This window comes from Phyllosticta citribraziliensis, assembly GCF_038025025.1.
Source record: "Phyllosticta citribraziliensis strain CPC 17464 chromosome Unknown J3D65scaffold_1, whole genome shotgun sequence".
Classification (NCBI taxonomy): domain Eukaryota; kingdom Fungi; phylum Ascomycota; class Dothideomycetes; order Botryosphaeriales; family Phyllostictaceae; genus Phyllosticta; species Phyllosticta citribraziliensis.
The window spans coordinates 2,458,849-2,481,806 of NW_027117338.1; the positions used below are offsets into that span (position 1 = coordinate 2,458,849).

Consider the following 22,958-nt stretch of genomic DNA (forward strand, 5'->3'; position numbering starts at 1 on the left):
GTAGAAACGCGCCGAAGACATCTTCCTATTTAAGGTAGCGGGGCAGTTTGCCGATGTAGATCGACTCGACCTTAACTCGACCTCGTCCCCAAACCAACACCACAACAAAGGTACCACGAATAGACTGGCAAACATCAGACAGCAGACTTACAGATACCCAAGTGCGCCACGACGTACGTTTTGAGACTTCAAAGACCTCTAATTGATCACCCAGCCCGGACGATACTCCGTTCCATCTCCAAGTCACGCCAACAGCAACTCCCAGTAACCGCCATCCCATCTCTCAGCAACACCATGTTCACCAACCTCTTTTCCAACATCCAAAACACGCTACAGCGCTTGAATCGGCAAGTGGAGCAAGCGCTGCAAGAAGCCCTCGATCAAGCGGCCGAAGCCAGGCAAGCCCAACAGCACCAGGAAGGCAGCAGCAGCAGCAGCAACTCTGCCCAACAACGCGGCGCACCCTCATCGTCGCCATCGTTGACGCCGCGCGTCCGCGACGTCCACGCCGCCAAGCAGCTGCTCATGCGGCCGCCCTGCAACCTGCCGCTCGAGCTCGTCGTGCTCGTCCTCGACTACGCAGAGTACTGGCCGGTTCTGGCACGCGCGGGGCGCGCTGACCGCGTGCGGCTCGACGCGGGCTTTCTTCCCGGAAATTGCATTGCCGACTTGTACTTGGCTTCGCCTGCCCTTCCGCTGGCGGATGTTGACAGGGGCGAGAGGGCCAAGCCGCGGGAGGTCAGGGTTTGGGTCAAGAGCCGCGATCAAGGTTGGGTTAGCCAGGACAGGAGAGGCTTAGGTATGTTGTCTCCTATCTTTGGTTTCACTCGTTTGTTGTCCTCGTTGGCCAAAGTTTCAGTTATCTTCATTCATGAAATGACCCAGGTGTGGACGAAAGCTCCCCGGTTTCATCAACAGTCGTGAATGAATGCTCCCCAAACGCAGTCGCGGTACCTGGTTGAATCGCTGTTTGCTCTTCGTTTCATTTTCTGAACTTGAGTCTATCTAACAACACACGTAACAAGACCCCTACGCACAATCCTACTCGTGGTTTGACGCCTGCATCTTCCGTCCAACCAGCCCCAGCATCTCATCATCAACATCGACAACGATCGCCTTGCCGCATCTCGACCGCGTTGCGAAGCCCGCTGATGCCGTGGGAGCTCTTGCCGCTGCATCCATGTGCTTCGTCCCACGGACTGTGGTCAAGCAGCGTCAAAACGAGCAGACTGGCCTGCTGGAAGACGTGCATGAGACCGAGGAAATCGGGTTGTGGCGGCTGCAGTGCAACCGCGTCGCGGAGCCACGGCCCTGGCAGCACCGCATTGTTTGGAGAGAAGGGGATGGAGGGGATGCGCAGGGGTTTGTGGAGACGCTCAAGGAGGGCGATAGGGTTGGGGTGTGGGCGAGGGCCATGGTGAGTTGTCCTAGTTTCCTTTTGAGCCCCTGCCTCCACTTCTCGGCGAAGTTGGGCATTGAGTCTTGCTCGAAATTTGTCCGCGGGTCCAACTCGTTAGCTAACGCTTTTTGCATAGTTTCCCGGGTGGACAAATCAGGTGGAAGCTATGGCGATCGAGGTGCGCGGCTCGGTCATTTAAAGCGTCATCCTGCGTTGAATATTCCTACGTGCTTTCTACATACTGTAAATCATCGCCAGACGTAATCAAAGGACGAGCGTAAGTGATCCAAAGCCACCAGACTCCCGCCCCGGACTCCCGCCACTCAAAGCACTGCAGCAGACTGGCTCACGTTCAAAAGCGGCGTCAAGAAAAGAAGAAAAGCGATGTTAAGACAGTGAAAGAATGGAAAGAAGAATCAAAAGATCCAAAGCCAGCCTGTCCGCCTGGAGGAAAAAGACGTCACAATGCAGCACGACAGTCTCTACATTCTTACAATAGCACCGCCACCAACATGCCTCCTTGCGTAAGCGGGCTCGGCATACGAAGGCTCCTCAGCAGCTGAGCTCGCAGGCTCCGACTCCGATACCGATTCGGCAGCGGGAGTCGTGGTAGCGGGAGCCGCAGCAGCAGGGGACTCAGCGACAGGCGCCGAAGCGATGTGAGACGCAACAGGCGTGGCCGCGGGCTCAGCGTACGAGTCGTATTCCTCGGAGGAATCCTCGCTGGAAAGAGGAGACGACACGACAGGCACCACAGGGGCAGCGGAGTTCTTGGAGCCAGCGTTGTTGGCAACGGGAGACGGTACAATAGGGACCACAGGCGCAGCAGAGCTCTGGGAACCGGCGTAGCTGGCAATTGGAGAAACGACAGCCGGAGCCGCGGCGACAGCGGCGCTCAGGGGGTCCTTGCCGCCCTTGGTGTAGACGCTCAACGTGCCGTCACCACCGCACGTCTGGCCTGCGGCGCCGACGCATGGCATGCCGCACTTGGCGTCGTCGACCTTCTTGCTCTGGGACAGCGTGTTCGAACAGAAGCACTGCTGGCCGAATTCGACGCCCGAGATGCTGAAGCCCTTCGACGCGCAGTGGTTGGCGCAGCCCGTCGCCGTCATCTTCTCGCCGAACCAGGCAAAGGTCTCGCCCGAGAGCGAACGCGGGTTCACAGCGTCCGAGTAGCAACCTGTGGACGACCAGGAGGCCGGCAGCGTCAGCGAGGAAGCGCTGGGCATGGAGCCGTGGGAGTCTTGCGAGCCGCCGTTGGAGCCGGAAGACTTGGACGAGGAAGAGTCTGGCACTGCTTTGTTGCCGGAGGAGACGATGGCGGAGGGGTAGCTGGCAGCAGGCGAGACGTATGAAGCCATGTCAGGGGAGATGGCAGGCTTTGCCGCGCTGCCGCCGCTCACAGCAGATGCAATGGGAACAGCAACGGATGGAAGGGCAGGAGAAGCGGGCTTGGCTGCGCTTCCACCAGCCGACCCACCAGTGGAACCACCAATCGTTCCACCGATGGCAGATGCCACGGGAGCGGCAGCAGATTGGATGCCAGAGTAGACTGCCTTTCCTGCGCTGCCGCCAGTCGAACCGCCGCTGGGCGAAGCAACACCGGAGCTCTTGGACCCATAGACAGGAGTCGCCCCGCTAGCCACAGCAGAGGAGGCAGCAGAGGGAACAGCTTTGCCGTTGATGGTGGGGTTGATGTTGCAGTTGGCCACAGCCGTAGCTCTCTCCGGACCCTTTTGAACGGGATTGCAGCCGGGCAGCGCAGGCAACCAACCGTCGACCTTCTCGTCAACGATTGCCGTCTGGCTGCAAGCATTGCGCTCGGCATCGGTGTTGACCTCGAAGCAGTTGGACAGGGGCTCGCCGCTCTCGCCAATGTTGCACGTCTTCATGGCGTTGCCGAGGACGCCCGGGGTCCAGCCGTTGAGGAAGTCGGCGTGGAAGCTGTAGCCTGTCGGGTCGCCGTTGGACAGAACCCAGGGGGTGTCGCCAGCGCCGTACTGGCCGTTGAAGGACGACACGTCGAACCAGAACTCGATGAAGATGTGCGGCAGCACGTGGGGGTGGGTCGAGGGACAGGCGCCGCTGTCGGAATAGTCGCCGACGGGGTACGACATGTGTGCCTGGGGCGCCGAGACGTTGAAGTCCTGCCCGTTCCAGCAGTAGGGGAAGTGGATGGAGCCGGCCAGGCCGTTGGCGCACGACGTGAAGCCCGAGGGGAACCCGCTCGACTTGCTGTCGGGCCCGTGGCAGAACCACTCGACGGCGCCTTGCATCTGCTTGGTCGACGCCGGCGAGCGCAGCATCGAGTCGCCTGCAATCATGCGGAAGTTGGGCGGGAACTCTTCAATCAGGTTGAAGTCCTGCTTGCCCGTCTTTGGGTCCGACGCGCGGTTGCTGTGGACCACCGTGTTAGCTACATCGTCGAGCAACAAACAGGGACAATGCTTACAAGTAGTACAGAACCCTGTGGTGCTCAGGGACGCGGATGAAGCTCTGGTTCTTGGGGTTCTGGAAGTACAGCGACGGCATCCAGTAGACGCTCTTGTCGGGCTTGACGTAGACCTGACTGCAGGACGCCTTTTGCGCGTCGGCGAAGCTGGTGTTTGCGCTGATGACGGGGGCGCCAATGAAGCTGTGGACGTGCGGGCTGAGCTGGCCCGGGTTCAGGATAGGATCCAGTCGCTGGACGTTGAGCGGCTGGTTGATCCACTCTTGCCGGAAGTAGTGGCCGTGGTAGTCCAGCTTGGTGTAGTCGACTTGGGCGCTGGCCGTGACCGACAGGGCCGCGAGGGCCGCAAGAGACTTGGTCAACATGATGATGGTGGATGTATCACTGTTCTCGCAACAGCGGATACAGTATCACGATTGAGAAAGAGCAGGAAGGGGTGATGAAGCAATGAAGCAGGACAGCAAAGGAGTGGTCGAGTCACAGACTCTAGTGGTGATGTGTACAGAACGAGTGTTCTGGAGGCCTTCCTGGGCAACAACAGAAAAAAAGGAGTGAACGATTGGTCGACGCTTGACGGCAATGCGGAACAAGAAAGAGAAGGGAGACCGCGATGGCGGCTCGACGCAGATATAGAGAGCCGTCAGGAGAACGACGCTTTGTGGACCGTCAGGAGAGAGGGAGAGGGGGGGCACTGCAAGATTGGTGGTGTGGCCCCTACAGCCTCAGGACCCCTCCGCCCTCCGTCAGCGGTGCGGTGTGGCTTGAAGGAACAGAGGCTGAGAGACAGAGATGAAGGTGAGGGGCACCTTTTCTCTGAGAATTGTTCGCAGCCATTCTGCGCAGATTCTTGGGTGTGAGCAGACCTTAACTTAGATTCTCCGTCGTGTGCTTGATTTTTACAACCCACGCGTAGACACTTCAATTCGAATCATGGCCAACAAGAGCATTTTTCACAACCCGCAGTCCATGCCAATGACAGCGATGCCACGGGCTCATGACGTGGGTAGCCGGCGCCAGAGACAGAGGCAGCCAGGGTGGTCACTGGCTGCTCTCGAGGATCCCCGCAATTTCAAAGAGACAGATCGGACAGACAGCGCGCGTGCAAAAAAGCACAAAAAAAGGCTTCGATGTCTGAATGTCACTGGTGGGGTGGTGCCGCTCGATGGCTGTGAGCTTGCTCCGTTCCCCCCTGATTAGCCTCGCGGCGCCACATGGCGTCGGCCTCTTTGACCAGTTTTATTCCAGGGTCAGTCGAGAACCAGACTTGAGATCATTTTCTCTTCCCTTTCGCTTTTCGAGGTTTTCTTACGATGATCAGAGGCGGTCTGGCGATTATTGTGATTCGGTCGTTGCCATCACGTCTTGCAGTCACGAAAGTGGGTATTGCTCGAGTCGACGGCCCCAAAGTCGCTCTACCGTCAAACATCACGGGCTTTCCGACGACACTGTGCAAGCGAGTGTGAAGAAGCCTCGCGAAAAGCGCTACGACGTGCAACAAGTGCCCATCCACCACCTAGCCAGCGATAGGGAGGCAGAAAGGAAATTAAGAAAACGCATCAGCCAACAGCGCGCGCGCGCGCACGACGGCGGCAGCGCCCGTCATGGTCCGCCATGAAGAAATACCACTGGCCGGGGTGCGACAAACGACAGGGCTGAGCCAAGGCAGGGCGCCACAAGTGGGGAGGGAATGACTGGCTTCGACGCGAGCGTTTTGAATGCACTGGTCTGCGAAGCAAGAGAGTGGTTGAAGTGGTGTAGAGCCGTAGTAAGCCGAGCGCGGATTGGATCGGACTGGCGAGACTGGGTTCAGGGGAGCGCGAGGCGTAGGAGGCTAGCTGGAAAGCGGATGGGCGGCCATGGCGATGGAGTAGAGCACAGACGGGTGACTGGCTGGCTTCTAGAGATGGATGGGCTGGACTGGATCGGACTAGACGTTATCGGTCAGCATCACGTGGGAGGTGTTATTCTATCCTGACGACTTGACTTCTTCTCGCTCAGACTGGGAGCGTTCGATTGGACGAGATCGACGTCCAGTTTATTACCGGGCTAATGCGTACAACGGCTGCGCGCTTCACTGCACTCCTACATCATCCTCGTGGTTGGTCGGACGAGATGTGCGAGCAGGATTTCGCCTTTCCTTGTCTCTCGCAAACAGGCTTTTCGCCGCAGGAGCAAGTAGTTGCACGTGGTATGTGTGCGTTAGCGAGGACATAGTGTGCATTCGTGGCCTGCATGTACTCCAATCGTCGCAATCATTCATCTACGAGTGCCAATTCGTCTATGCGTCGTATCGTTATCCTCTATGTGCACTCAGTGTGCAAAGGTATCAAATAAAAATGAGAAATCCGAGCTCGTCTCTTGTGCATATATGGGCCGCTCAAACCTGATCGATCTTCTCGGTATGGTCCTTCTCCATGAGCGTGCGTCGATGGGCCTCGACAGCCGCCACGACGTCGCCCGTCTTGATGCTGCTCTGGCGCCGGACCTCTGCTTGCTCGCGCTCGACGTACTCGAAAGGACGCTTGGACGAAATGGCCTCGGGGTACTTGTAGACGAAGATGTCGTGGTTGTCGATGAAGTAACGGTCCAAGTCTTCTAGTGATCGGTCGGCCGTCTCGGGGTAGAAGAGATAAACGATCGGCACGAAAGCTGCATTGAAGACGGTCCAAATAATGTAGAATTTCCAGCCAAGCGATGAGATACCAGGTGGAGTGATCTCGACGACTGCATCGTGTCAGTATCTGAATTTGAAAGGCGTGGTGAAGTTTGAGCTTACCCATGAAGTTGACTATCCAGTTCGTAGCAGTGCCGAGCGCAGCACCCTTGGTGCGCATGCTCATGCTGTTGATTTCCGCCGGGTATAGCCTGAGTCCTGGTTAGCCGCGTCCTGGTGCAACTCCACTCCCAAAGTCATGGGGTTCAAGACTTACCAAGGCACACCCTGCCACCCAATGCCGAAAAAGACATAGTACAGGAAGAAGAATGCAATAGACGCCGAAGCCCACTGCTTGTGTGCTGCAATCTCTGGTTCCGCGTAGCGAAGACAAATGGTGATGAACATCCAGCAGAGACACTGTCCGGTAGCCGCGTACATCATCATCTTTCGTCTTCCCCATCTCTCGACATTTGGAATGCCAATCAGACTGAACAAGAGGTAGCTGACCGAGTTACAAGCCGCGAGTAGACGAGATGTCGAGTTGGACAGGCCGACCGAATTGATCAAGACGTATGGGAGGTAGTAACTCGTGACGTTAATTCCGGCGAATTGCTGCATTGCTTGCGAGCCCATGCCAAGAACAAGACGACGGATAGTGCAGGTTCCACCCTGGTTGCCAGTGCGTCCACGGATCAAGTCTCGCCAGCGAATGGCATTCTCGCGTTCGTACTCAACGGCCCATTGGATGTCGTTGGAGCTTGCCTGGATGTATGGAGAATCAATCTCCATGTCCTCCAAGTCGGCGAGGATTTGGTTGGCTTGTTTGATGTCTCCACGAGCCATGAGCCATCTGAAAAATGTCAGCATTGACCTGTAGTCTCAAGAAAGGAAAGGCTGACCTTGGGGACTCTGGAAGCCATGGCACTGTCGCGTAGAGGATGAAGATGAAGAGAAACTGGAGCGCAATGGGAAATCTCCAAGAAACTCCGCCGCCAGCAAACGACATGCCATAGGTAACCCAGTTTGATAATGAGAAGCCGGCAATGTTCAAAATCATCTCAATGATGACGAGCTTGCCACGCCAGCTGACCTTGGAAGTCTCACCCTGCCAGATTGGTGCCGTGGCTGTGTTGATGCCGTTGCCAATCCCACCGACAATCCTAGGAATTGTTAGGCCCATTCAATCAAGACCGAGTCATAAACGTACCGACCGACGATCATCTCAGGTACCCCGAATGAAGCTGCTTGCAGAATGGCCCCAACTGCCATGATACTAGTGCCAAGCAAGATCGACTTCTTTCTTCCAAGTCTGTCGCCGATGATGAAAGCGAGAATGGCCCCGAAAAAGCACCCAATGTCGTAGATGGCCGTGACCGTACTGATCATGGTGGTTTTGCCATCCAGTTTGAGTGTGTCCAGAAAATCCTGGGTCACAACGACTCCACCAAAGACACCTTGGTCGTAACCTGCAAACCGTTAGAAATTGGACAAGAAACGAGCAGTCGGAGCATACCAAAGAGGGTCATATCCGTTGCACATGCAACGGTCACCCAGAATGTTAACCATCCGCCCTTTAGACCAAAGTAAGGAGCCATGTTGGATGCTGTAGGCGCGGAGCTGAAGGATGACAGTCAGGACGGGGAGGAGCACATTGATATAGCAGTAGCTGGAGCAAGAGGCACGCTGTATGCAACAGGGTTGGTTACCCTTGGAGCAGCTACCCACTGCAGGATCCCCAAGCGGTGGTGTCGAGTATTCGTCCTAAAGCCCACATTTTACCCGGGGCATGCTGGTCAGTTGACGCGATGACGGCACTGGGGTTGGACGGCCTATCCCCGAAGGCTCGGACTCCATAAGCCTGTATAACAGCGCGTCAGACCAATGCGGGGAGAGCGTATGGGGCGCTTCTTCTAGAAAAATGGAAGAAGCTTGTCAAACGGTGCATTAGGCGAATGAACCATCAGGAACCAAAATCTTAGCTCATTCCAACTAGACATAGCGGCATGCAATCAGATCGCGCTGGCGTGGTCGTTGATGGCGTGCAAGTGAAGGAAGTACCTCTGTAGTGCGCATGGCCGTTGCGCATCATTGAGCCATTATGCTATGCTGTCTGCTTGCGACTCGGTGGCCTTGGCTTGCACCGAAACGAGAGATGTATGGTCCACAGAGGGTCAAACCAAGACTGAGCGCCCCGAAGCTGGCGCAAAGGGGCAGTTGGCCAACAAATGACGCCTGCAATGTAGAGCGCGAGAGTACCCACATGGAGAGTCGACTGCACCTTCCAAAAGGCCGCAAGCGTGCCGAGTCTTGGTATTCCATACGACCCTTGAAACTTTCATCTGTGCGTCCCTTGCAGCAGTAGCATGTTGGAGGGAAGATGTGTTGAGGAGGGAGCTGATTGGATGCCCTACAAGCCGCTGACAGGCTTGGAATGAAATTTTCAAAAGCTTCTTGAACAAGAGCCGCAGAGTGTCGTGCATGATGGTGTGGCGGAAGCGCCTTAAGAGGATCGCCTCTTTGGCGCATTCCCATGGTGGCTTAGGGGGAATCTGGGGGCTGACGCCCAGCTGAAATGGTCGAAGTTTGTGGCCCTCGATCATGGTCATCTAGACGCTTCGAAATGGCCGTCCTTTCTTTTGGGCTGCCGTCTGGAGTTGGTGACGGAAGCCCAGAAGTCCATGCTGCTGTCAGGCTGGAAGTTTGCCACGCTGAGTGGTCAAGACCGGGTTGTTGGCCGAAGTGGATCCCGCGGTGCGATGTTTAGAGATGCGGAGAGACGATTCGGGCCGAGTGCTGCTCCCCAGTTCCCCTCATTCTTTCCCCACGCCGGGCATGCGACCTTAACCAACCAATCCACTTACCAGACACATCTGACTTTGGATCTCTCCTACGTCACGCGCTTCTGTCCACGTAGAGCAGCCTCGCTTGACTCGTTGCTTGCGCGTCTTGCTTTCTCCAACGTTGATTCCCAGCGGCCCGCTCCACACACAAGCTGCGAGCAATACTCCGCCGCCTCTTCCGGGCTCCGAGAGGCTGCTCCCTGCGGCAGACCAGTTTCACCGCCAAGGCATAACGGCCTGACTGCGTGCCTTTGCGAGGCCGACTGCACATGCAACTTATTCATTCTGTGACGTTGGTTCCACTTGCGCGTTATATTTCGGCAGACCTTCTCTGAATTTCGATTCTAGACTGCTGCCGTGCTTGCAGGGTACCATGCTCTTCGTATAGAGGCGTATTCGCTCTCGGCTTCCAGCGTGGCCAAGCCATCATCATTGCAGCGGTTAAGTACCCACCTCAATGCTGCATCAGCATACGGCTCGCTACTTTTGATGATTCGATTTCCGCCTTTTCCAGCAGGTCGCTATCTGTGCAGCCCTCTGGCTTCAGGACTGGATTGCACCTGGCAAGACGCCTGCCCGGCAGCTCAGCAACGTAGTCGGTGCCATATCTGCTCGCCATGCCCATTGCCGGCCAATCCGTGCTCACAATCTGCGCTCCACTCTCCAGGGCCCGCTCGAGTCTTTGTCTGGATCTCTCAATAGGCAAGAGCACCGATCTGATGGGCTCATCCGCCCGCGTTCGTACGAGGTAGCCTTTGCGCACTAGCTCTTGGATCTGCTCGAGTTTATCCCCCGATGGATCGTTCATCTTAATGAATGCAGCATCCGGCTCTCCTGGGACCGAATTGGTGAAGATGACGCGACCCTCGAGGTTCTTGTGGGATTTGCCGCGATACGGGTCGCGAAGATTTGGAGAACCGTCTGGGTCGTTGTCCATGTAAAAGAGGAACTTGCCCCTGCTCTCGTCCAAGGATGGCCATCCGTATTGCAGGACGGCCTGTTCCAAGGTCAATTGCTTCTTGGCATGCTCTTGGGCGGCCAATCGCACGTCATCCGGAGTGATGAGCCGCGAATCAGTCAGGATGCTGCGGATTTCTTCGTCGACATAATCCAAGTTCGTTGAGTTCCACGATTCACCCCGGGGTCCGCCCAGGACGATTATGCGCTCGTCAACGGTTTTGAATTCCAGGTCGACGAGGATGGGCAAATGGCCGGGATTGCTCTTTGACCAGTCTCGGAGATGCGTCAGGCAAATTTTGAAAGTCGGACATACGCTTTCGACATCTGCATCGGGAATGTGAAAGACCTTGGCACTTCGCTCCTTCATCTGCGCCGACCACTCTTTGGTCGGGGGTTGATATTGACCCAATCGGCGGATGAGTGGGTCGGCAAACTGCCCCGGTTCATCATAGTCGGCGTACAGATCAATCTCGAGGCTTCGCACAGACTGGTAGTCGAGTTGGTTGGGAAACGAGGCATGGCTGTAAAAATAGTCCTGGGGCGACGGCATCAAGAGTTCAAAAAACGGTCTCCCGATAATGTTGACTTCTTTGTGGTAGCTGTTGTGCGTGCCCATGAACTGCACTTCGTTCAGGCGTACAGGGCTGTCGCTACGAGGGGTGAAGGGGTTTGCGAGGGCCAGAGACAACACAGCTGGTAAGACGGGTCAGTACTGGTGGACAAATTTGGCTGGGAAGAGCCCCAACATGAGAGGACGAGATATCTGATCAAGTCACCTGCACATTGCGATGATTGGCGCATCTTCTGAGGGCGGTCAGCTTGGGTGGAACGACGGGTAGCAGCAAGGTTGCGACGCGACGCGACGTACCTCTAGCGTTGGTCGCCGTCTTGTCAGACAGCAGATGGAGGGTTGGAGTTGTCGTGATGCGCACTCGGAGGCGACGGGAGAGTGGCATTGAAGTAGGCCAGAGGTTGAGGTGGTTGTTGCTGAGGTTGGCCATGGCGGGGTTCGATGATGTATCCTTGCAACGGCCTACCAGGTAGTTTGTGCTTCACGTGGCGGGTTGCCACGGGTTCATTGGACCAGTCTGTCCAATCTTTTTGCATGAATGCGAACCTTCAACCAATATTGGATTGATGAAAATGTTGACTTTCATGGCCATGATGTGGCAGCTCCTCGTCACCCGGGCACGTTGGGGATTGACGTAATGTACCGTAGGTACTGCACCGATTCTCGGAGAGCTGAGCTGCGGTGCGGCGAAAAGCCGCGGCATATGCAACCACTTCCTTGAATCGGCTGCTCCCTGCATCCACTCTTGGAGGAGCTCCAATGCTCCCATTGTTCTCGCAATTGATATATCGACCATTTCTGTGCCTGTTGAAACTAGGCGTCTAGGAGTTTCCCGTCCGCGCACCGTTGGGGGCGGCTTGGGCCATGTGAGTTCTCTTTGTTCGCCAGTCTTTTGCAACAAGCCTCGGAGGCGGATGTCTAGGCTTGAGCGGCGCGGACACGGCACAAACGCAAGGACGGCTGTGGCTCTGATCCGGTACAACAACTGGTCTGGTTTGATGCAGACGAGATGAGACGTGTGGGAAAATAGCAGCTGAAGAGTCAGAGACAGACAGACAGACAGACAGACAGGTTGCTCCACCGACGAACAATAGACATGATGGAATGGCCGTGTTTGCTATTCACAGGATGACGAGTGGAGTTTGTCCAGGCGGGCGTCAGCGTAGTGAAACGGCGATGCATGGCCAGGTCAGACGATAGTGGGTGGTCGACGCGAGCGCGCAGCGCGTTGAGCGCGTACCCCGGACGTGAAGTGACGGGGGGCTGGGCTGAGATGAGCCAGTTGGAGCTTCGAGCTTGCGCTGGCAGTGCATGTTGAAGCTGCAGTGCACGGGCGGCGCGACACCAAAGACACACGCTCGATACACGACTTCCTTGCCGCCCGGCCCCAGCCCCCCAGTCGCCAGCGCGCGATATACTCCCACCTCGCCCGCCCTCGACGCCCTCGACTCCCTCGTCCGCAATCCATCCCTCTCAACCCGACCTCAACACCTCTGCACCCGCCACCCCTACACCCGCCCCTTGACCATCACCATCGTTGCTGTGTGGCCGTTGTTGTCGTTGTTGTGGTGCCTGATTGACTGTTTATTTGGACTTTTCCGCCGCGGGACCGACGTCAACAAGGAAGCTCTCAACCACCTCAGCACGTCCACGCTTGCGCTCCGCCCACTACACTACACTACACGCAAATTCCGCGACAACATCTCTGCCATCACTGTACCATTCGAGTCCATCAACCCCACCGACGTGACCATCATGGCGGCTCACGTCTCCTCCCGCAAGCCGTTTGCCGTCCTCGACAGCCCCCGCCTGCAGAACCTGACCAATACCAAGAACCGCCAGAACTGTAAGCTCTAGCCGCCCACTCTTTGCTTCTGCGCTGCTCTCGTCTCGCTGCATCAATCGTTCGCTCCAATTGCCGTACTCATCAATTCCCCTACAGCAATCCCCTCGTCCGACTTTTCTTTTGCCTCGCCCTCGGGCAAGCAGCTGTCGTCGTCGCCGTCCAAGCGTCGCCTGGCGCCCACCTTCTTTGACGACGACCACGACAGCGAAAATGTCGATCCCGCTCTATCCGACTCCCCTACCAAGCGTGTCAAGTCGCTTGACGGCTCCCCCAAAAAGCCATCCAAATTCATCCTCAACACCATCAAGCCTGATGCACCCTCGTCCTCTCGTCTGTCCACTCCGCTAGTACCCACTGCGCAAAAGGCGTCCTCGGCCCCCACCACCGCCGCCAATTCCATCTCCACCAGCAGGGGTTCTCCCAAGCACAAGCGGGTCGGCCTGCTCTCCAAGCGCCGCACCTCTGGCTCCCCCTACACCCGCGTCGACCCTCCATCCTTTGGCCTCGGACGCCCCTCCAAGCGCACTTCTGGTCTTCCCTTTTCCATTGACGCAGCAATCAGCGGCTCCATCTCCAGCCCTGCGTCGACTCCCAAGGCGGCCAAGGCCCGCCCGGCGTCGTCCGAAGTCCAGGTGCCCACGCTCGAGGAGTCCATGCCCAAGAGTTGGTTCTTCGAGATTCACGAAGACACGCCCGAGCAGGAAGCCACCAATCTGATGGAGCACTCCACCAACATTCTCGACATTTCGTCCAATGACGATTCGGACACCAAGTCCAGAAACGAAACTCGCGAAAAGGGCAAGGAGAACATCCCGCCCCCAGACTACTGCCTGACCTCGTCTCGATCCGCAAGCGACGGCGAAGCCGCTGCCGACGAGTCGGTCAAGTCGAAACTCCGCCGCAAACTCGAGGAAAATGCCATGGACGAGGATCGCTCTCCCCTGTCGGATCTGCCCGCCTCCGACTACTTTGGCGAGGGCTTGGACGCCAACTCTCACGTCATTGTCGACGGCATCGCGCCGGAGAAGGGCTCATCGCTGTCCAAGGAGTGCAAGTTTGATGACTCCGAGTCTCCTTCCGACGAGTCCGAGAACCCTGCAGTAGCCGACGAAGGTCCGGAAGAAGCCCCTGATGCACATGACGATGCCTCTTCCAGCGACTCAAAATCCAACGTCGCAGAACCACTACCAGAAAAGGAAGAGTTTGTCGTCTTTGACGAAAATGCCGTCGCTCCCGAGTCGGACGCCGCCAAGTAGAACGTCAGCGGATGTCTGATTCTCACCCAGGAACTTTCCTGGCGTGATGGAGCGAGTGCTTGCAGTATTATACCCCTTGACGAGTGGCTAGGCCTCTGCTGTCGCATCTTTACCTTCTAATCGTATTCGTTTCTCGCGGTGCTGCCGCCATTTGTAGGGCTGGGCCAGGGACAAAACAGGGGACCGAGGCGTTGTGGTGTATTCCTGTCTTTTCGTTGTTTCGCCATTTTTCCCCCGGTAATATCTTGCCCACGGCCATGGTGCTGGAGCATTCACCGTTGGTTCGGTCATGTCCGGTCTTTTGAATTACGCTGTCATGTCGGATGTTTAACGGCTGTTGGTATTCAACATTTGCTTTGTGGCTGTGGATAGTTATTCAATCATGGGCTGCAATATTTCGGCTTGAAGTGAAGACTGAATTAAGACTTGAATGCTTAACGTTAACCTTGTCGAGTTCCTGAACATGGTTTGGGCTGTCGGTTGAGTTGAAGATGCTCCGCTGCTCGAGACTTGGTGGCGCTGGCTCGCGCCGGCGACTGATCGGCCGGAGAAACCCGACGCCCGCCGCCATTCGTCCCCGGAAAGTTGACGAGCAGCGCAGCAGAAACGACACTTCTGCCCAATGGCTTCGACACCGCGCTGTCTGGCCCATCTGGGCCGACAATCTCTCAGGACCACCTCGATACGACCGACGACGACGACGTTACGGACAGGCCTCGCGGCATCGCCGGCGCCCTCGCTGCTGCTCCCGCTGCAGCAGTTCCGCGGCGCGGCCAGCCCGGCCAAGAAAAAAGATGGCAGCGGCAAGAAGAAGGCGCTGAGCAAGTCGTTCAAGGTGCCCGACATGAAGCTTGCGATACAGTTCCCGCTGCTGGACGCCATGCGGTACGTTTACACCGAGGGAGGGGAAGAGACAGGCGACGCCACCGCGAAGGAAAAGCGCCTGGGCAGGGCACACGAGAGGCAACAACAGCAGCAGACCGAAGCTGACCATTCGCTCTTCTCCCTCACAGCTACCTCCGCGCCTTCGAGATGCGCTACCCCGACGTGACGGGCCGCTACGAGGTCCACGTCCGCTTCCGCACCGAGCGCAGCGGTCCCACGATCCGCAACCGCATGCGCCTGCCACACCCGGTCAAGGTCGACTTGCGCATCTGCGTGATAGCGCCGCGCGACTCGCCGGCAGGGCAAGCAGCGCTGAAGGCGGGCGCCGCCGTCGTCGGCGAGGACGAAATCTTCGAGGCGGTGCGCGCCGGCAAGATCGACTTCGACCGCTGCCTCGCCGTCGCCGAGTCGATGCCCAAGCTCATGAAGGCCAACGTGGCCAGGATCCTGGGTCCCCAGGGCCTCATGCCTAGCGCCAAGATGAACACGGTCGTCAAGGATGCGAAGGACGTGGCGACGGCTGTGGGCGACATGGTCGGCGGCACCGAGTACAGGGAGCGTGTCGGTGTGGTGCGCATGGCGATTGGCAATATGGATTTCACGCCCGACATGCTGTCCGCCAACATCAAGATATTTTTGGAAAGCGTCAAGAAGGACATTGCAAAGATTCCGGACAATTACTCCAAGAGCATTCACGAAGTGGTGAGTTGGAATCTGGAGGAATTTCTCTTGCCAGGTGGAGTGAGCTATTTGGCTAATTTTCTCAAAACAGGTGCTGAGCTCGACACACGGTCCTGGGTTCAGCCTGAGCGGTGAGATTGCTGGGCCCGAATCGCCCAAGCCCGAGGAGCTGGTTGAGAGAGACGAGAATGAGGCACCCGCGGCCGTCGCTGCGTAAATGATGACGCGCTCCTAGGGGTATCGTATCAAAAGTCGAGAGAACTGGAAGAAGATGTAGAGTGCATCGTGTGGAACGACCTGGGCTTCGCGATGCCCTGGAATGCTGTAACATAGCCGTCCTTACTCTGCCGTCTGTCAGAAATATACCCTTTGTCATGTCCTGCATCCATTCGCACAAGCCTGACACTTTGGCCGTCCACAACAACGAAGAAGCAGACAGATGATGCCCATCAACCCGACCGCTCACCCTTGAGCACCTTGACAGCCTCGGCGCCCTCGTCCATCTCGGCATAAATGCTCATGATTTGCAAGACGCGGCGCTGGCCTGTCACGCCCGCCGCCTTTGCATGCTTGAGAGCGGCGCCCAGGTCAAGCAGCAGCGTGTTGCGGATCTTGATGAGGCGCGGTTCCTGCGCGACGAGGAAGGGATGTTCGGCCCCAATGTGGTCGGCCAGCTGGCGTATGCTGAGGTACTGACGGACGAGGCGGCGCAGACGCGGGAGGGAGACGGCGCCAGGGATATCTTGTTGTTCATCGTCCGCATCACTGTCTTCGTCCTCATAGTCCTCCTCATCATCATCGTCGTCGTCGTCGTCGCTGCCATCATCCGACAACTCGGCAGCCGCACCGCTTTCCCCCCTCTTCATCTTGTTGTGATTCTTCTTCCCCCACGCCCCGCCGCCCATGACATTATCCTGCGCCACGCCCAGCGCATCCTCGCACTCCGCGACCCTCCCCTCAACCTCGAGCAACGCCCTCGCGACGTGCGCCGCCCTCCGCGTGCGCTCCCTCTCCTCCACCAGCGCCGCCACCTCGTCCTCGCGGCCCTTGACCACGGCCCCGACGTCGCCGAGGGCGCCGCGCAGGCCCAGCACGCCGACGCGCACCTCCTCGACGCGCTCCTCGCCGCCCTGCAGCGCCTGGCCCAGGCTCAGGAAGTCGACGTAGTTGCCGTTGACCAGGTCGAGCAGCTCGCGCGCGATGAGCTGCGACCGCGCGCGCAGGTCCGACCGCAGGTCCGACAGCGTCTGGTGCCGCTGCGACAGCGTCGAGAGGTAGGCTGGGGCGGAGAAGGTCGACGGCGGCACGGTGAAGGGGGAGCGCGGGAGCGGGAGCGGGTAGGGGAGGTCGTCGATGTCGGAGGAGGACGAGTCGTCGTTGTCGTGGGTCGGCGAGGCGCGTGTGAGTGGGGAGGGAGGCGAGGGCCGCGGCGATGCGTGGCGTCGCGAGACGTGGTTCTGAGTTGACTTGTCAATGCCTTGTCGGTGTTGACTGCACTCGCCCTGTGCCAACAGACGGACGCACCTCGATCTGGCTCATGATGGTCGTAGCAGCAGTGGTGATTTGCGAGGGGGGTGGTGGCCGCGGTAGCAATCAGTTGCGAGCAGACGTAGGATCCTGCCTCAACGTTTCGGCATCGGATGCGTGGTCGGCGGAGGAATTCTGCTTTGCAGTTGGGGTCTGCGACGGACGTGGCATGAAGCTTTGGGTCCGCTGGTTTGGCGGGCGCGCCGCTGCGGGTTGCGGATGCGCCGCCGATCTCCCGCGCGCCGCGTGCCGTCCGTGGTAAGTACGTCTGAGCTTCCTTCCTTGGATTGGTTTTGCCTGCGGGAGCATCCGAGCATCTCATTGTGCGAGGGAAATGCCAGGGTTTCGAAGTCTCCATAGCGATGGTTGTGTCCTATCGAAGGTTTCGCAAAACATGTTTTGATATCAGCCGTATGGCTTTGAGTCGTCTTCAAGAGACATGAGATACTCTGCACAAAAAGCTTTTGGCACGCATCTCTTTCTCGCTCAAGCTTGGATATCCCTTTAGCTGGATTATTCCAGTCTATCCTTTTTCCTGTGATAGTGGCACGAGATAGGTCATTCTTTCTCTCAAATTGGCCAAATGGTTCTTCCAACGTTAAAAATCCCGTGGACCTTCAACGACGTCTCCGTGCTCTCTGATTCCCCTTCATAGCCAGTGTCATAAAGCCAGCTCAAGTGCAGACGGTCTGAAAAGCCAGAAATCTGGATTAAGATATGCTGAGCCTCCATCAGGTAAGATAGAGCGCAGGTCCAACCCAAGTTAGATAAATAAACGTAAGAAAAAGAAGTGAAAGTGTTTGAGGGCGGAACCTTGTACCACACTCAACTGCTCAAATGCTCCTGATCTCCATCTTTCTGTTGAGCGACTCTTATGCCTTTGGCTCTAGAGATGAATATTTCGGATCTCTTTGGCTCTAGAGAGCTCGACTGGTGCGCACTCCCCCGGCTCGACGGCCTTTCTTCAATTTCTCGCCTCGTTCTTGCGTTTGTCACGACTTTTTAAGCACGCTCCACAACGAAGAAAATCGCCGCATATGTACCTACGTTGCGGAGGACATGAAGCAAAGTAAATGTAGGCACAGGCAGGTCCAGCCAATCAAAAACGTCAACCGCACACCCTTCAACGCCATGCTCATTGGATATTCATACCGCCGAACGCACGATCCAGCTGCTCGCCCTCATCGCTCTGGACCTGGGGCTGCGGCTCATCGTCGAGCAAGTTCACAGCAGCAGCACCACCAGGACCCTGCTGCGTCTGCATCAGCGACGACGACGCCCCGCCCTTGCGCTCGGGCTCGAGCATCTTGACGTCCTGATCGAGCCAGCCGGGGGCAATCTGGCGCTTGCGGGCGAGGTCGCGCTCGCGGAGCTGCTCGTCCCACTTGCCGACGACGGAGCGCGTGTCGTCGATGAGCTGCGTCAGGTGCGTCTGCAGCGCGCGGCACGAGGCGATGATGTCGTCCGGGTGCGCGGCGTGCCCGCTGCTCGACACGACGTAGGCGGACTTGGGCGGCGCTTGCTGTGGTGCGCCGTCGGCGTCCGAGGGTTGCGGTGTAGCGGTCGTGTTGGTCGAGGTCGCGGGCGGGTCGGTGATGGAGGGGGGAAGGGTTGATGGGAGCGTTTTGTATGTGTATGGTAGCGGCGTGGCCGTGGGGAGTGAGATGAAGGGAGAGACGGTGAGAGGGACTTGCGCGAGGAGTGGGTGAGGATCTGGACGTGTGGTCAGTCGTTGGTTGTTGCATCTTGGGATGGAGGCGTACGGTCTTCGTGATTCATGATTGGAGCTTGCTGCGCGAATGAGTGCTGTAAGGGATGGACGAGGCGCAGGCCAGTGGTATAACCCGGTTTGAAACAGACTTCAATGGCAGCGATTGATGAGTGAAGTTGGTAGAGTTCATGTATGGTATACAGTTGGAGTTCAGCTCACTTCCGGAATGCACGTGCGGCGCGAGCTTCCGTTTGTGGCGTCAGCCCTATGTTATGGCCTGATTTCAAGCCGCCATGCATTTTGCGGCGAGCATGGTCCAAAACCCTTTTTTCCCTCGTCCAAAATCCCATGCCCATAGCGCTCTTCCCATCCATCGCACCCATTGTCTAACCTTGTGCAGCGGCTTCCACCATGAACACCGTCAGTCCACTGCTCCGCGCCATCCGCGTGCTTTCTGAGAGCTAACTCGGCCACAGATCAGATCTACCGCGTACGTCACCACTCTCCCCGATCCTCTTCCTCCACCATACAGGCACTGTAGCGGTGCTCGTTTCCAGCCCAACTCACACATAGCGTCTTGTACAGCTATGGCTGGGGCGTCCTGATTGTCGGTACGTGCTCGACTGGCCGCTCCACCGAACGAGGCCCACGGCCCACGAATCCAAGCCCACAAGCATCAGGACAATGCTAACAGCGTCGCGGGGAACCCAGCCGGTGGAGGAGCGTACTTCTTCGCCAAGAAGCAGATCAACAACGAGCGGGCTGAAAAGGCCGTCGCCGACCGCAAGAAGAGAGAGATGCTCGCGCGCCTCGAGGCTGCCAGCGCCGAGGCCGCCCACAGCGCCAGCACCAACGGCAGCAACCCGAGCCACGAGGCAACGCAGGACCCGGCGGCCACGAGGCACGCGCCCGAGACGCAGCAGCAGCAGATATGGGAGAAGAGCAAGTACGAGGCCAGCGAGCCGTTCCGCAGCAAGAAGGGAGACCGCTTCAGTTGAGCGAATGGGCCGGGACATTCCGATGCGGGCGTTTTGGGAACCGACATGCAGAGAACAAATGGAACCTGGTGGGGTTGACGTCACTTTTCAGACTGCGCTGACGGCAGGCTTGGGTGTGGGAGCAGAACTGCTTCGAAACTGTACCAACAGGGGGCGGAGGCACAAATGAATGCTTCAACATAATGGACGGCGGCACTCTTCTCAAAAGGACCTTCTTCACGATGACGGCCGACGTTCACAGCGATGCCGGAGTTTTTTTTTGAAAGTTGAATATTTGAATATATTTACTTGCTCAAAAATTTGGTCTTCTCTCGGTCTCTTTCTCTCTTTCACAAAAGAAAATATGCTGCTGGTCTGCCATGTCTAGCGCCAGTGGTCGCTCCCCGATCGGCACAATGCATGCCCAAAAAAGACGCTCGAAAAAAACCCCGTCCGTGGGGGAGCGACTGTCAATGAAGTCCTGGTATCTGTCCCTTAAAACGCCAAAAAGATGATGCGCCACCGCCGCTACAAGAGGACGACATCGAGGGTCAATCACTCTTGCGGGGGGTCCGTTTTTGCGCCAGCCCAACTCGGAAGCACGATATCGAAGTGGAAGCAACTAGAGCCCTTCGCGCGTTGCTCGCGTGCCCTTAGAATTTAGGGCTGGGCGTGAAGGAAATGCGCGGTCTAGCAGAGGAGGTCAGTCAGCTTGGATCCAGGAGTGGATGGATGGATGGGCAACATACTTGGTCAGGTAGGAGCCGTCGCGCTTGGCCTGGCGGGACTGCAGGTAGGGGTGGACGAAGGGCAGCACGACGCCGAGCGTGATGGCGCTGTGGGCGAGGAGCAGCTGCAGGCGCGAGATGTCGGCCGACATGCTGGAGCGCGTCGAGTAGCGGCGGAGAGCAGTGGCAGCGAAGGAGCTGATGGGCGACATGGTGGATGGTGTGGTATGGTTGGTTTGGTAGGAGGAAAGCTTAATATCGAGGACCTCAAGGTGCTGAGGAAATGAGAGGAGCCGTCAGCTGGTGGGATATGTGGGGTGCGGCTGGACCAAAAGGCGTCGGGTTTGCGGGGTCAGGAAGTGGGAGTGTGCGAGAGGCATTCGGGGGAGTAGGGTGGTATTTGTAGCGGTGATGGTGGACGAGAAAGGGGGCAGGGGTAAGGGTGGACATGGATGATGGTGGGCTATGGTGAGGTCTGGGTGGACATGGAAAATGTGGTTCTCTTCTGGGGAAAGCTACGTACTTGGAGCAGCAGTGTAGGGAGTGGGTAGCAAGGCTGGGCTGAGATGGCGATGCGCAGGTTGTCGCGGACCGCTGGGGGGCTCGTGGAGTATTTTTGGATCGGCAGGGACTGGGAGCTTTGGGAGCGGCGGTGATGCGAGAGCGGAGGAGGCAGTAGGAGTAGGAGTAGGAAGAAGGATATGTGGGCACGAGGGTTGAATATATCTATAGTCCGTCGTCGGGCCAGTCCGGTCGCGTGTGGGCGCCCTGATGGCGCAGGGCAGGGTCAATACGGAATGATTCTGTGCGTCATTCTCTGCTGGGCTGGAGTGCAGGGCAGGGCGGGAGCTGAAGGCGTGATCCCTAGGTGCGTAGGTCCAAAGTGAGCCGACTGTCATGCCATGCCAGGGCCATGGACTTTGCCCCGCGCACGCAATCCTGATGCCACTTCAGGCATCTATCATCCTCGTCTCCACGCTCGCCACACCCTGCTTCCCCTTGGTGCACTCCGTCTTCGGCCGGCTGTCGACGATCCACGCGTGCGCGTCCAGGTTAGCCTGGGTCCTCTGCTCTTCTTAGTTACAGTAGGAGTAGAGAAACAGTTACACCGCATCCAAGGCACAATGAATTACCCCGCCTACATGCAACGAAACAGGCCCGTTGAAACGCCCACATCGCCCAGGGGGGGGGAAAAGATCTCTGCCGCTGCTGGCTGCTGGCTGCTGGCTGCTCCGGTCAGCGCTAAGCCGCCTCGCTTCTGCCACCCACACCACACCACAACTGCCCAGCCATCACGAACTCCGACCCAATCAACCGCCGACTGCGACAAAAGAACTCAAGAGATCTGTCATACATGCCCGCCACATGAGCCGACTTGACAGACCACTGCCCCGCCCACTTTTCCGAGCAGCAGCAATTGCATCTGTGTGCAAGCAGACGCTACCCAGGACTGCCCATCCGTTTTAGGTTCATGTACACAGCACGCCCCACGGAGCATCCAGACAGCCCCAGCCCGTTACCGTGCAACACTGGCACCGCACCGCCCGTCAGACTGCCAGTTTACCCGATTGAGGCGTTGAATGCTCAGTAGCAGACTCGCACCAGCCGTGACATCTGAACGCTCCGCGCTACTCTTTCAAGACAACTCATCCAGACAAACCCCATCTCCATCGGCTTTTCAAAATTACTCACTCCAACACTTTGACCACAACCCATGGCAGCGCAACCGAAACGCAGCAGCAGCCCTCGGCCAGCCTAGCCTAAACACGTACCCAACTTAACTACTGCCGTGCCCGCACCCGCTGCAACGCCCGCCGCGTCCTACCGCACGCCACACAACCCCCAACCCTTGCCCATATCACCCTCCGTTTCACCCACCTGCCCCCTTCTGGCAAGGCGCAAGCCGCATGCTTTGAAATGACTGCCTCGCTATTGGACGCCCGTCAGGGGGCACTCGTCAACCCGCCCGCCTACCTTGTGCTCCTGCGGGATTGTTGCCCGTGGCTGACTGCTGGGCCAGCCGGTCGTCCGTGGGCCTAGCTAGCTGGCCGCGTGCGTGGTCCGTCTCATATGCGCGGCGGCGCACGCAATCTATCGCTGCTGTCGTCCACTACACAGTTAGGCTTGTCTGCTTTTGCTATACGCACACACTCGATAGGTTGCTTTGAAATCAGTCGTGTCTGTTTGCGTGATTATGCTGCGGCGGCACGGCGGAGCGGCCAGCGAGCTGCTTTCCATCCATACACACATGGATAAAGACTAGGCAAGGTAGGTATGGGACCTACACAGTCACCTGAGAAAATCACACCTCCCCGTCCAAGATGGGCAGAGATACGCAGACAACTCGCTTGCCCGCCGTCCTCTGTCTGTATGTATGTGCATATGTCGATAGCACGCAACACTATCGTCAATCAAATAAACATGCATGTACAGTGCATGTGCCCTTGCGCGCATGCAGACAACTACTAG

At 57.6% G+C, this 22,958-nt stretch overlaps 12 protein-coding genes across 12 annotated transcripts; 5 read left to right on the plus strand and 7 right to left on the minus strand.

Moving 5' to 3' along the window:
* Positions 1-294: 294 nt before the first annotated feature.
* Positions 295-1,598, plus strand: J3D65DRAFT_664091 (uncharacterized protein; the record flags this gene model as incomplete). Its single annotated transcript, XM_066802722.1, has 3 exons — positions 295-799; positions 1,026-1,417; positions 1,536-1,598. The coding sequence occupies 3 exons, from the start codon at positions 295-297 to the stop codon at positions 1,596-1,598; spliced, it is 960 nt and encodes a 319-aa protein (XP_066660110.1).
* A 283-nt stretch (positions 1,599-1,881) lies between these two features.
* On the minus strand, positions 1,882-4,216 carry J3D65DRAFT_544977 (uncharacterized protein; the record flags this gene model as incomplete). Its single annotated transcript, XM_066796742.1, has 3 exons — positions 1,882-2,670; positions 3,112-3,796; positions 3,852-4,216. The coding sequence occupies 3 exons, from the start codon at positions 4,214-4,216 to the stop codon at positions 1,882-1,884; spliced, it is 1,839 nt and encodes a 612-aa protein (XP_066660111.1).
* A 797-nt stretch (positions 4,217-5,013) lies between these two features.
* J3D65DRAFT_655102 (uncharacterized protein) lies at positions 5,014-5,606 on the plus strand (the record flags this gene model as incomplete). The annotated part of the gene is made up of 1 exon (XM_066802488.1): positions 5,014-5,606. The coding sequence occupies one exon, from the start codon at positions 5,014-5,016 to the stop codon at positions 5,464-5,466; it is 453 nt and encodes a 150-aa protein (XP_066660112.1). The 3' UTR covers positions 5,467-5,606.
* Positions 5,607-5,891: 285 nt separating this feature from the next.
* On the minus strand, positions 5,892-8,132 carry J3D65DRAFT_611073 (general substrate transporter). Its single transcript, XM_066798866.1, has 6 exons — positions 8,021-8,132; positions 7,715-7,973; positions 7,407-7,667; positions 6,782-7,357; positions 6,628-6,716; positions 5,892-6,575 (listed from the first exon to the last, which is right to left on the minus strand). Exons 1-6 carry the CDS (start codon positions 8,100-8,102, stop codon positions 6,229-6,231), a joined length of 1,614 nt encoding a protein of 537 aa, XP_066660113.1. The 5' UTR covers positions 8,103-8,132; the 3' UTR covers positions 5,892-6,228.
* Positions 8,133-9,719: 1,587 nt separating this feature from the next.
* Positions 9,720-11,267, minus strand: J3D65DRAFT_39927 (uncharacterized protein). Its single transcript, XM_066795907.1, has 3 exons — positions 11,176-11,267; positions 11,054-11,108; positions 9,720-11,000 (listed from the first exon to the last, which is right to left on the minus strand). The coding sequence occupies exons 2-3, from the start codon at positions 11,106-11,108 to the stop codon at positions 9,802-9,804; spliced, it is 1,254 nt and encodes a 417-aa protein (XP_066660114.1). The 5' UTR covers positions 11,176-11,267; the 3' UTR covers positions 9,720-9,801.
* J3D65DRAFT_40023 (uncharacterized protein) lies at positions 11,062-12,158 on the minus strand. The gene is made up of 3 exons (XM_066795920.1): positions 11,968-12,158; positions 11,176-11,911; positions 11,062-11,111 (listed from the first exon to the last, which is right to left on the minus strand). Exons 1-2 carry the CDS (start codon positions 12,058-12,060, stop codon positions 11,360-11,362), a joined length of 645 nt encoding a protein of 214 aa, XP_066660115.1. The 5' UTR covers positions 12,061-12,158; the 3' UTR covers positions 11,062-11,111; positions 11,176-11,359.
* A 109-nt stretch (positions 12,159-12,267) lies between these two features.
* J3D65DRAFT_611083 (uncharacterized protein) lies at positions 12,268-14,410 on the plus strand. Its single transcript, XM_066798867.1, has 2 exons — positions 12,268-12,724; positions 12,821-14,410. Exons 1-2 carry the CDS (start codon positions 12,634-12,636, stop codon positions 13,978-13,980), a joined length of 1,251 nt encoding a protein of 416 aa, XP_066660116.1. The 5' UTR covers positions 12,268-12,633; the 3' UTR covers positions 13,981-14,410.
* A 106-nt stretch (positions 14,411-14,516) lies between these two features.
* J3D65DRAFT_611085 (mitochondrial 54S ribosomal protein uL1m) lies at positions 14,517-15,925 on the plus strand. Its single transcript, XM_066798868.1, has 3 exons — positions 14,517-14,865; positions 14,994-15,567; positions 15,638-15,925. Exons 1-3 carry the CDS (start codon positions 14,603-14,605, stop codon positions 15,761-15,763), a joined length of 963 nt encoding a protein of 320 aa, XP_066660117.1. The 5' UTR covers positions 14,517-14,602; the 3' UTR covers positions 15,764-15,925.
* J3D65DRAFT_40065 (oligomeric golgi complex component, COG2-domain-containing protein) lies at positions 15,839-17,289 on the minus strand. The gene is made up of 2 exons (XM_066795921.1): positions 17,071-17,289; positions 15,839-17,003 (listed from the first exon to the last, which is right to left on the minus strand). The coding sequence occupies exons 1-2, from the start codon at positions 17,083-17,085 to the stop codon at positions 15,996-15,998; spliced, it is 1,023 nt and encodes a 340-aa protein (XP_066660118.1). The 5' UTR covers positions 17,086-17,289; the 3' UTR covers positions 15,839-15,995.
* Positions 17,290-18,006: 717 nt separating this feature from the next.
* On the minus strand, positions 18,007-18,964 carry J3D65DRAFT_40129 (uncharacterized protein). Its single transcript, XM_066795926.1, has 2 exons — positions 18,837-18,964; positions 18,007-18,786 (listed from the first exon to the last, which is right to left on the minus strand). The coding sequence occupies exons 1-2, from the start codon at positions 18,850-18,852 to the stop codon at positions 18,209-18,211; spliced, it is 594 nt and encodes a 197-aa protein (XP_066660119.1). The 5' UTR covers positions 18,853-18,964; the 3' UTR covers positions 18,007-18,208.
* A 231-nt stretch (positions 18,965-19,195) lies between these two features.
* J3D65DRAFT_599499 (uncharacterized protein) lies at positions 19,196-19,782 on the plus strand (the record flags this gene model as incomplete). Its single annotated transcript, XM_066797902.1, has 4 exons — positions 19,196-19,204; positions 19,261-19,274; positions 19,370-19,395; positions 19,451-19,782. The coding sequence occupies 4 exons, from the start codon at positions 19,196-19,198 to the stop codon at positions 19,780-19,782; spliced, it is 381 nt and encodes a 126-aa protein (XP_066660120.1).
* Positions 19,783-20,414: 632 nt separating this feature from the next.
* Positions 20,415-20,701, minus strand: J3D65DRAFT_664100 (uncharacterized protein; the record flags this gene model as incomplete). The annotated part of the gene is made up of 2 exons (XM_066802723.1): positions 20,415-20,451; positions 20,511-20,701. 2 exons carry the CDS (start codon positions 20,699-20,701, stop codon positions 20,415-20,417), a joined length of 228 nt encoding a protein of 75 aa, XP_066660121.1.
* Between the last annotated feature and the right edge of the window lie 2,257 nt (positions 20,702-22,958).

Coding starts and splice junctions, on each gene's coding strand:
- J3D65DRAFT_611073 (XM_066798866.1), bottom strand. CDS start 8,102: ATGGCTCCTTACTTTGGTCTAAAGGGCGGATGGTTAACATTCTGGGTG. Junction 7,974..8,020: donor AACGGATATGACCCTCTTTG/GTATGCTCCGAC, acceptor AACGGTTTGCAG/GTTACGACCAAGGTGTCTTT. Junction 7,668..7,714: donor CCTGAGATGATCGTCGGTCG/GTACGTTTATGA, acceptor AACAATTCCTAG/GATTGTCGGTGGGATTGGCA.
- J3D65DRAFT_39927 (XM_066795907.1), bottom strand. CDS start 11,108: ATGCGCCAATCATCGCAATGTGCAGGTGACTTGATCAGATATCTCGTC. Junction 11,001..11,053: donor CAGATATCTCGTCCTCTCAT/GTTGGGGCTCTT, acceptor CCGTCTTACCAG/CTGTGTTGTCTCTGGCCCTC.
- J3D65DRAFT_611083 (XM_066798867.1), top strand. CDS start 12,634: ATGGCGGCTCACGTCTCCTCCCGCAAGCCGTTTGCCGTCCTCGACAGC. Junction 12,725..12,820: donor TACCAAGAACCGCCAGAACT/GTAAGCTCTAGC, acceptor ATTCCCCTACAG/CAATCCCCTCGTCCGACTTT.
- J3D65DRAFT_611085 (XM_066798868.1), top strand. CDS start 14,603: ATGGCTTCGACACCGCGCTGTCTGGCCCATCTGGGCCGACAATCTCTC. Junction 14,866..14,993: donor CCGCTGCTGGACGCCATGCG/GTACGTTTACAC, acceptor TCTCCCTCACAG/CTACCTCCGCGCCTTCGAGA. Junction 15,568..15,637: donor CCAAGAGCATTCACGAAGTG/GTGAGTTGGAAT, acceptor TTCTCAAAACAG/GTGCTGAGCTCGACACACGG.
- J3D65DRAFT_40023 (XM_066795920.1), bottom strand. CDS start 12,060: ATGCATCGCCGTTTCACTACGCTGACGCCCGCCTGGACAAACTCCACT. Junction 11,912..11,967: donor GCCATTCCATCATGTCTATT/GTTCGTCGGTGG, acceptor CTGACTCTTCAG/CTGCTATTTTCCCACACGTC.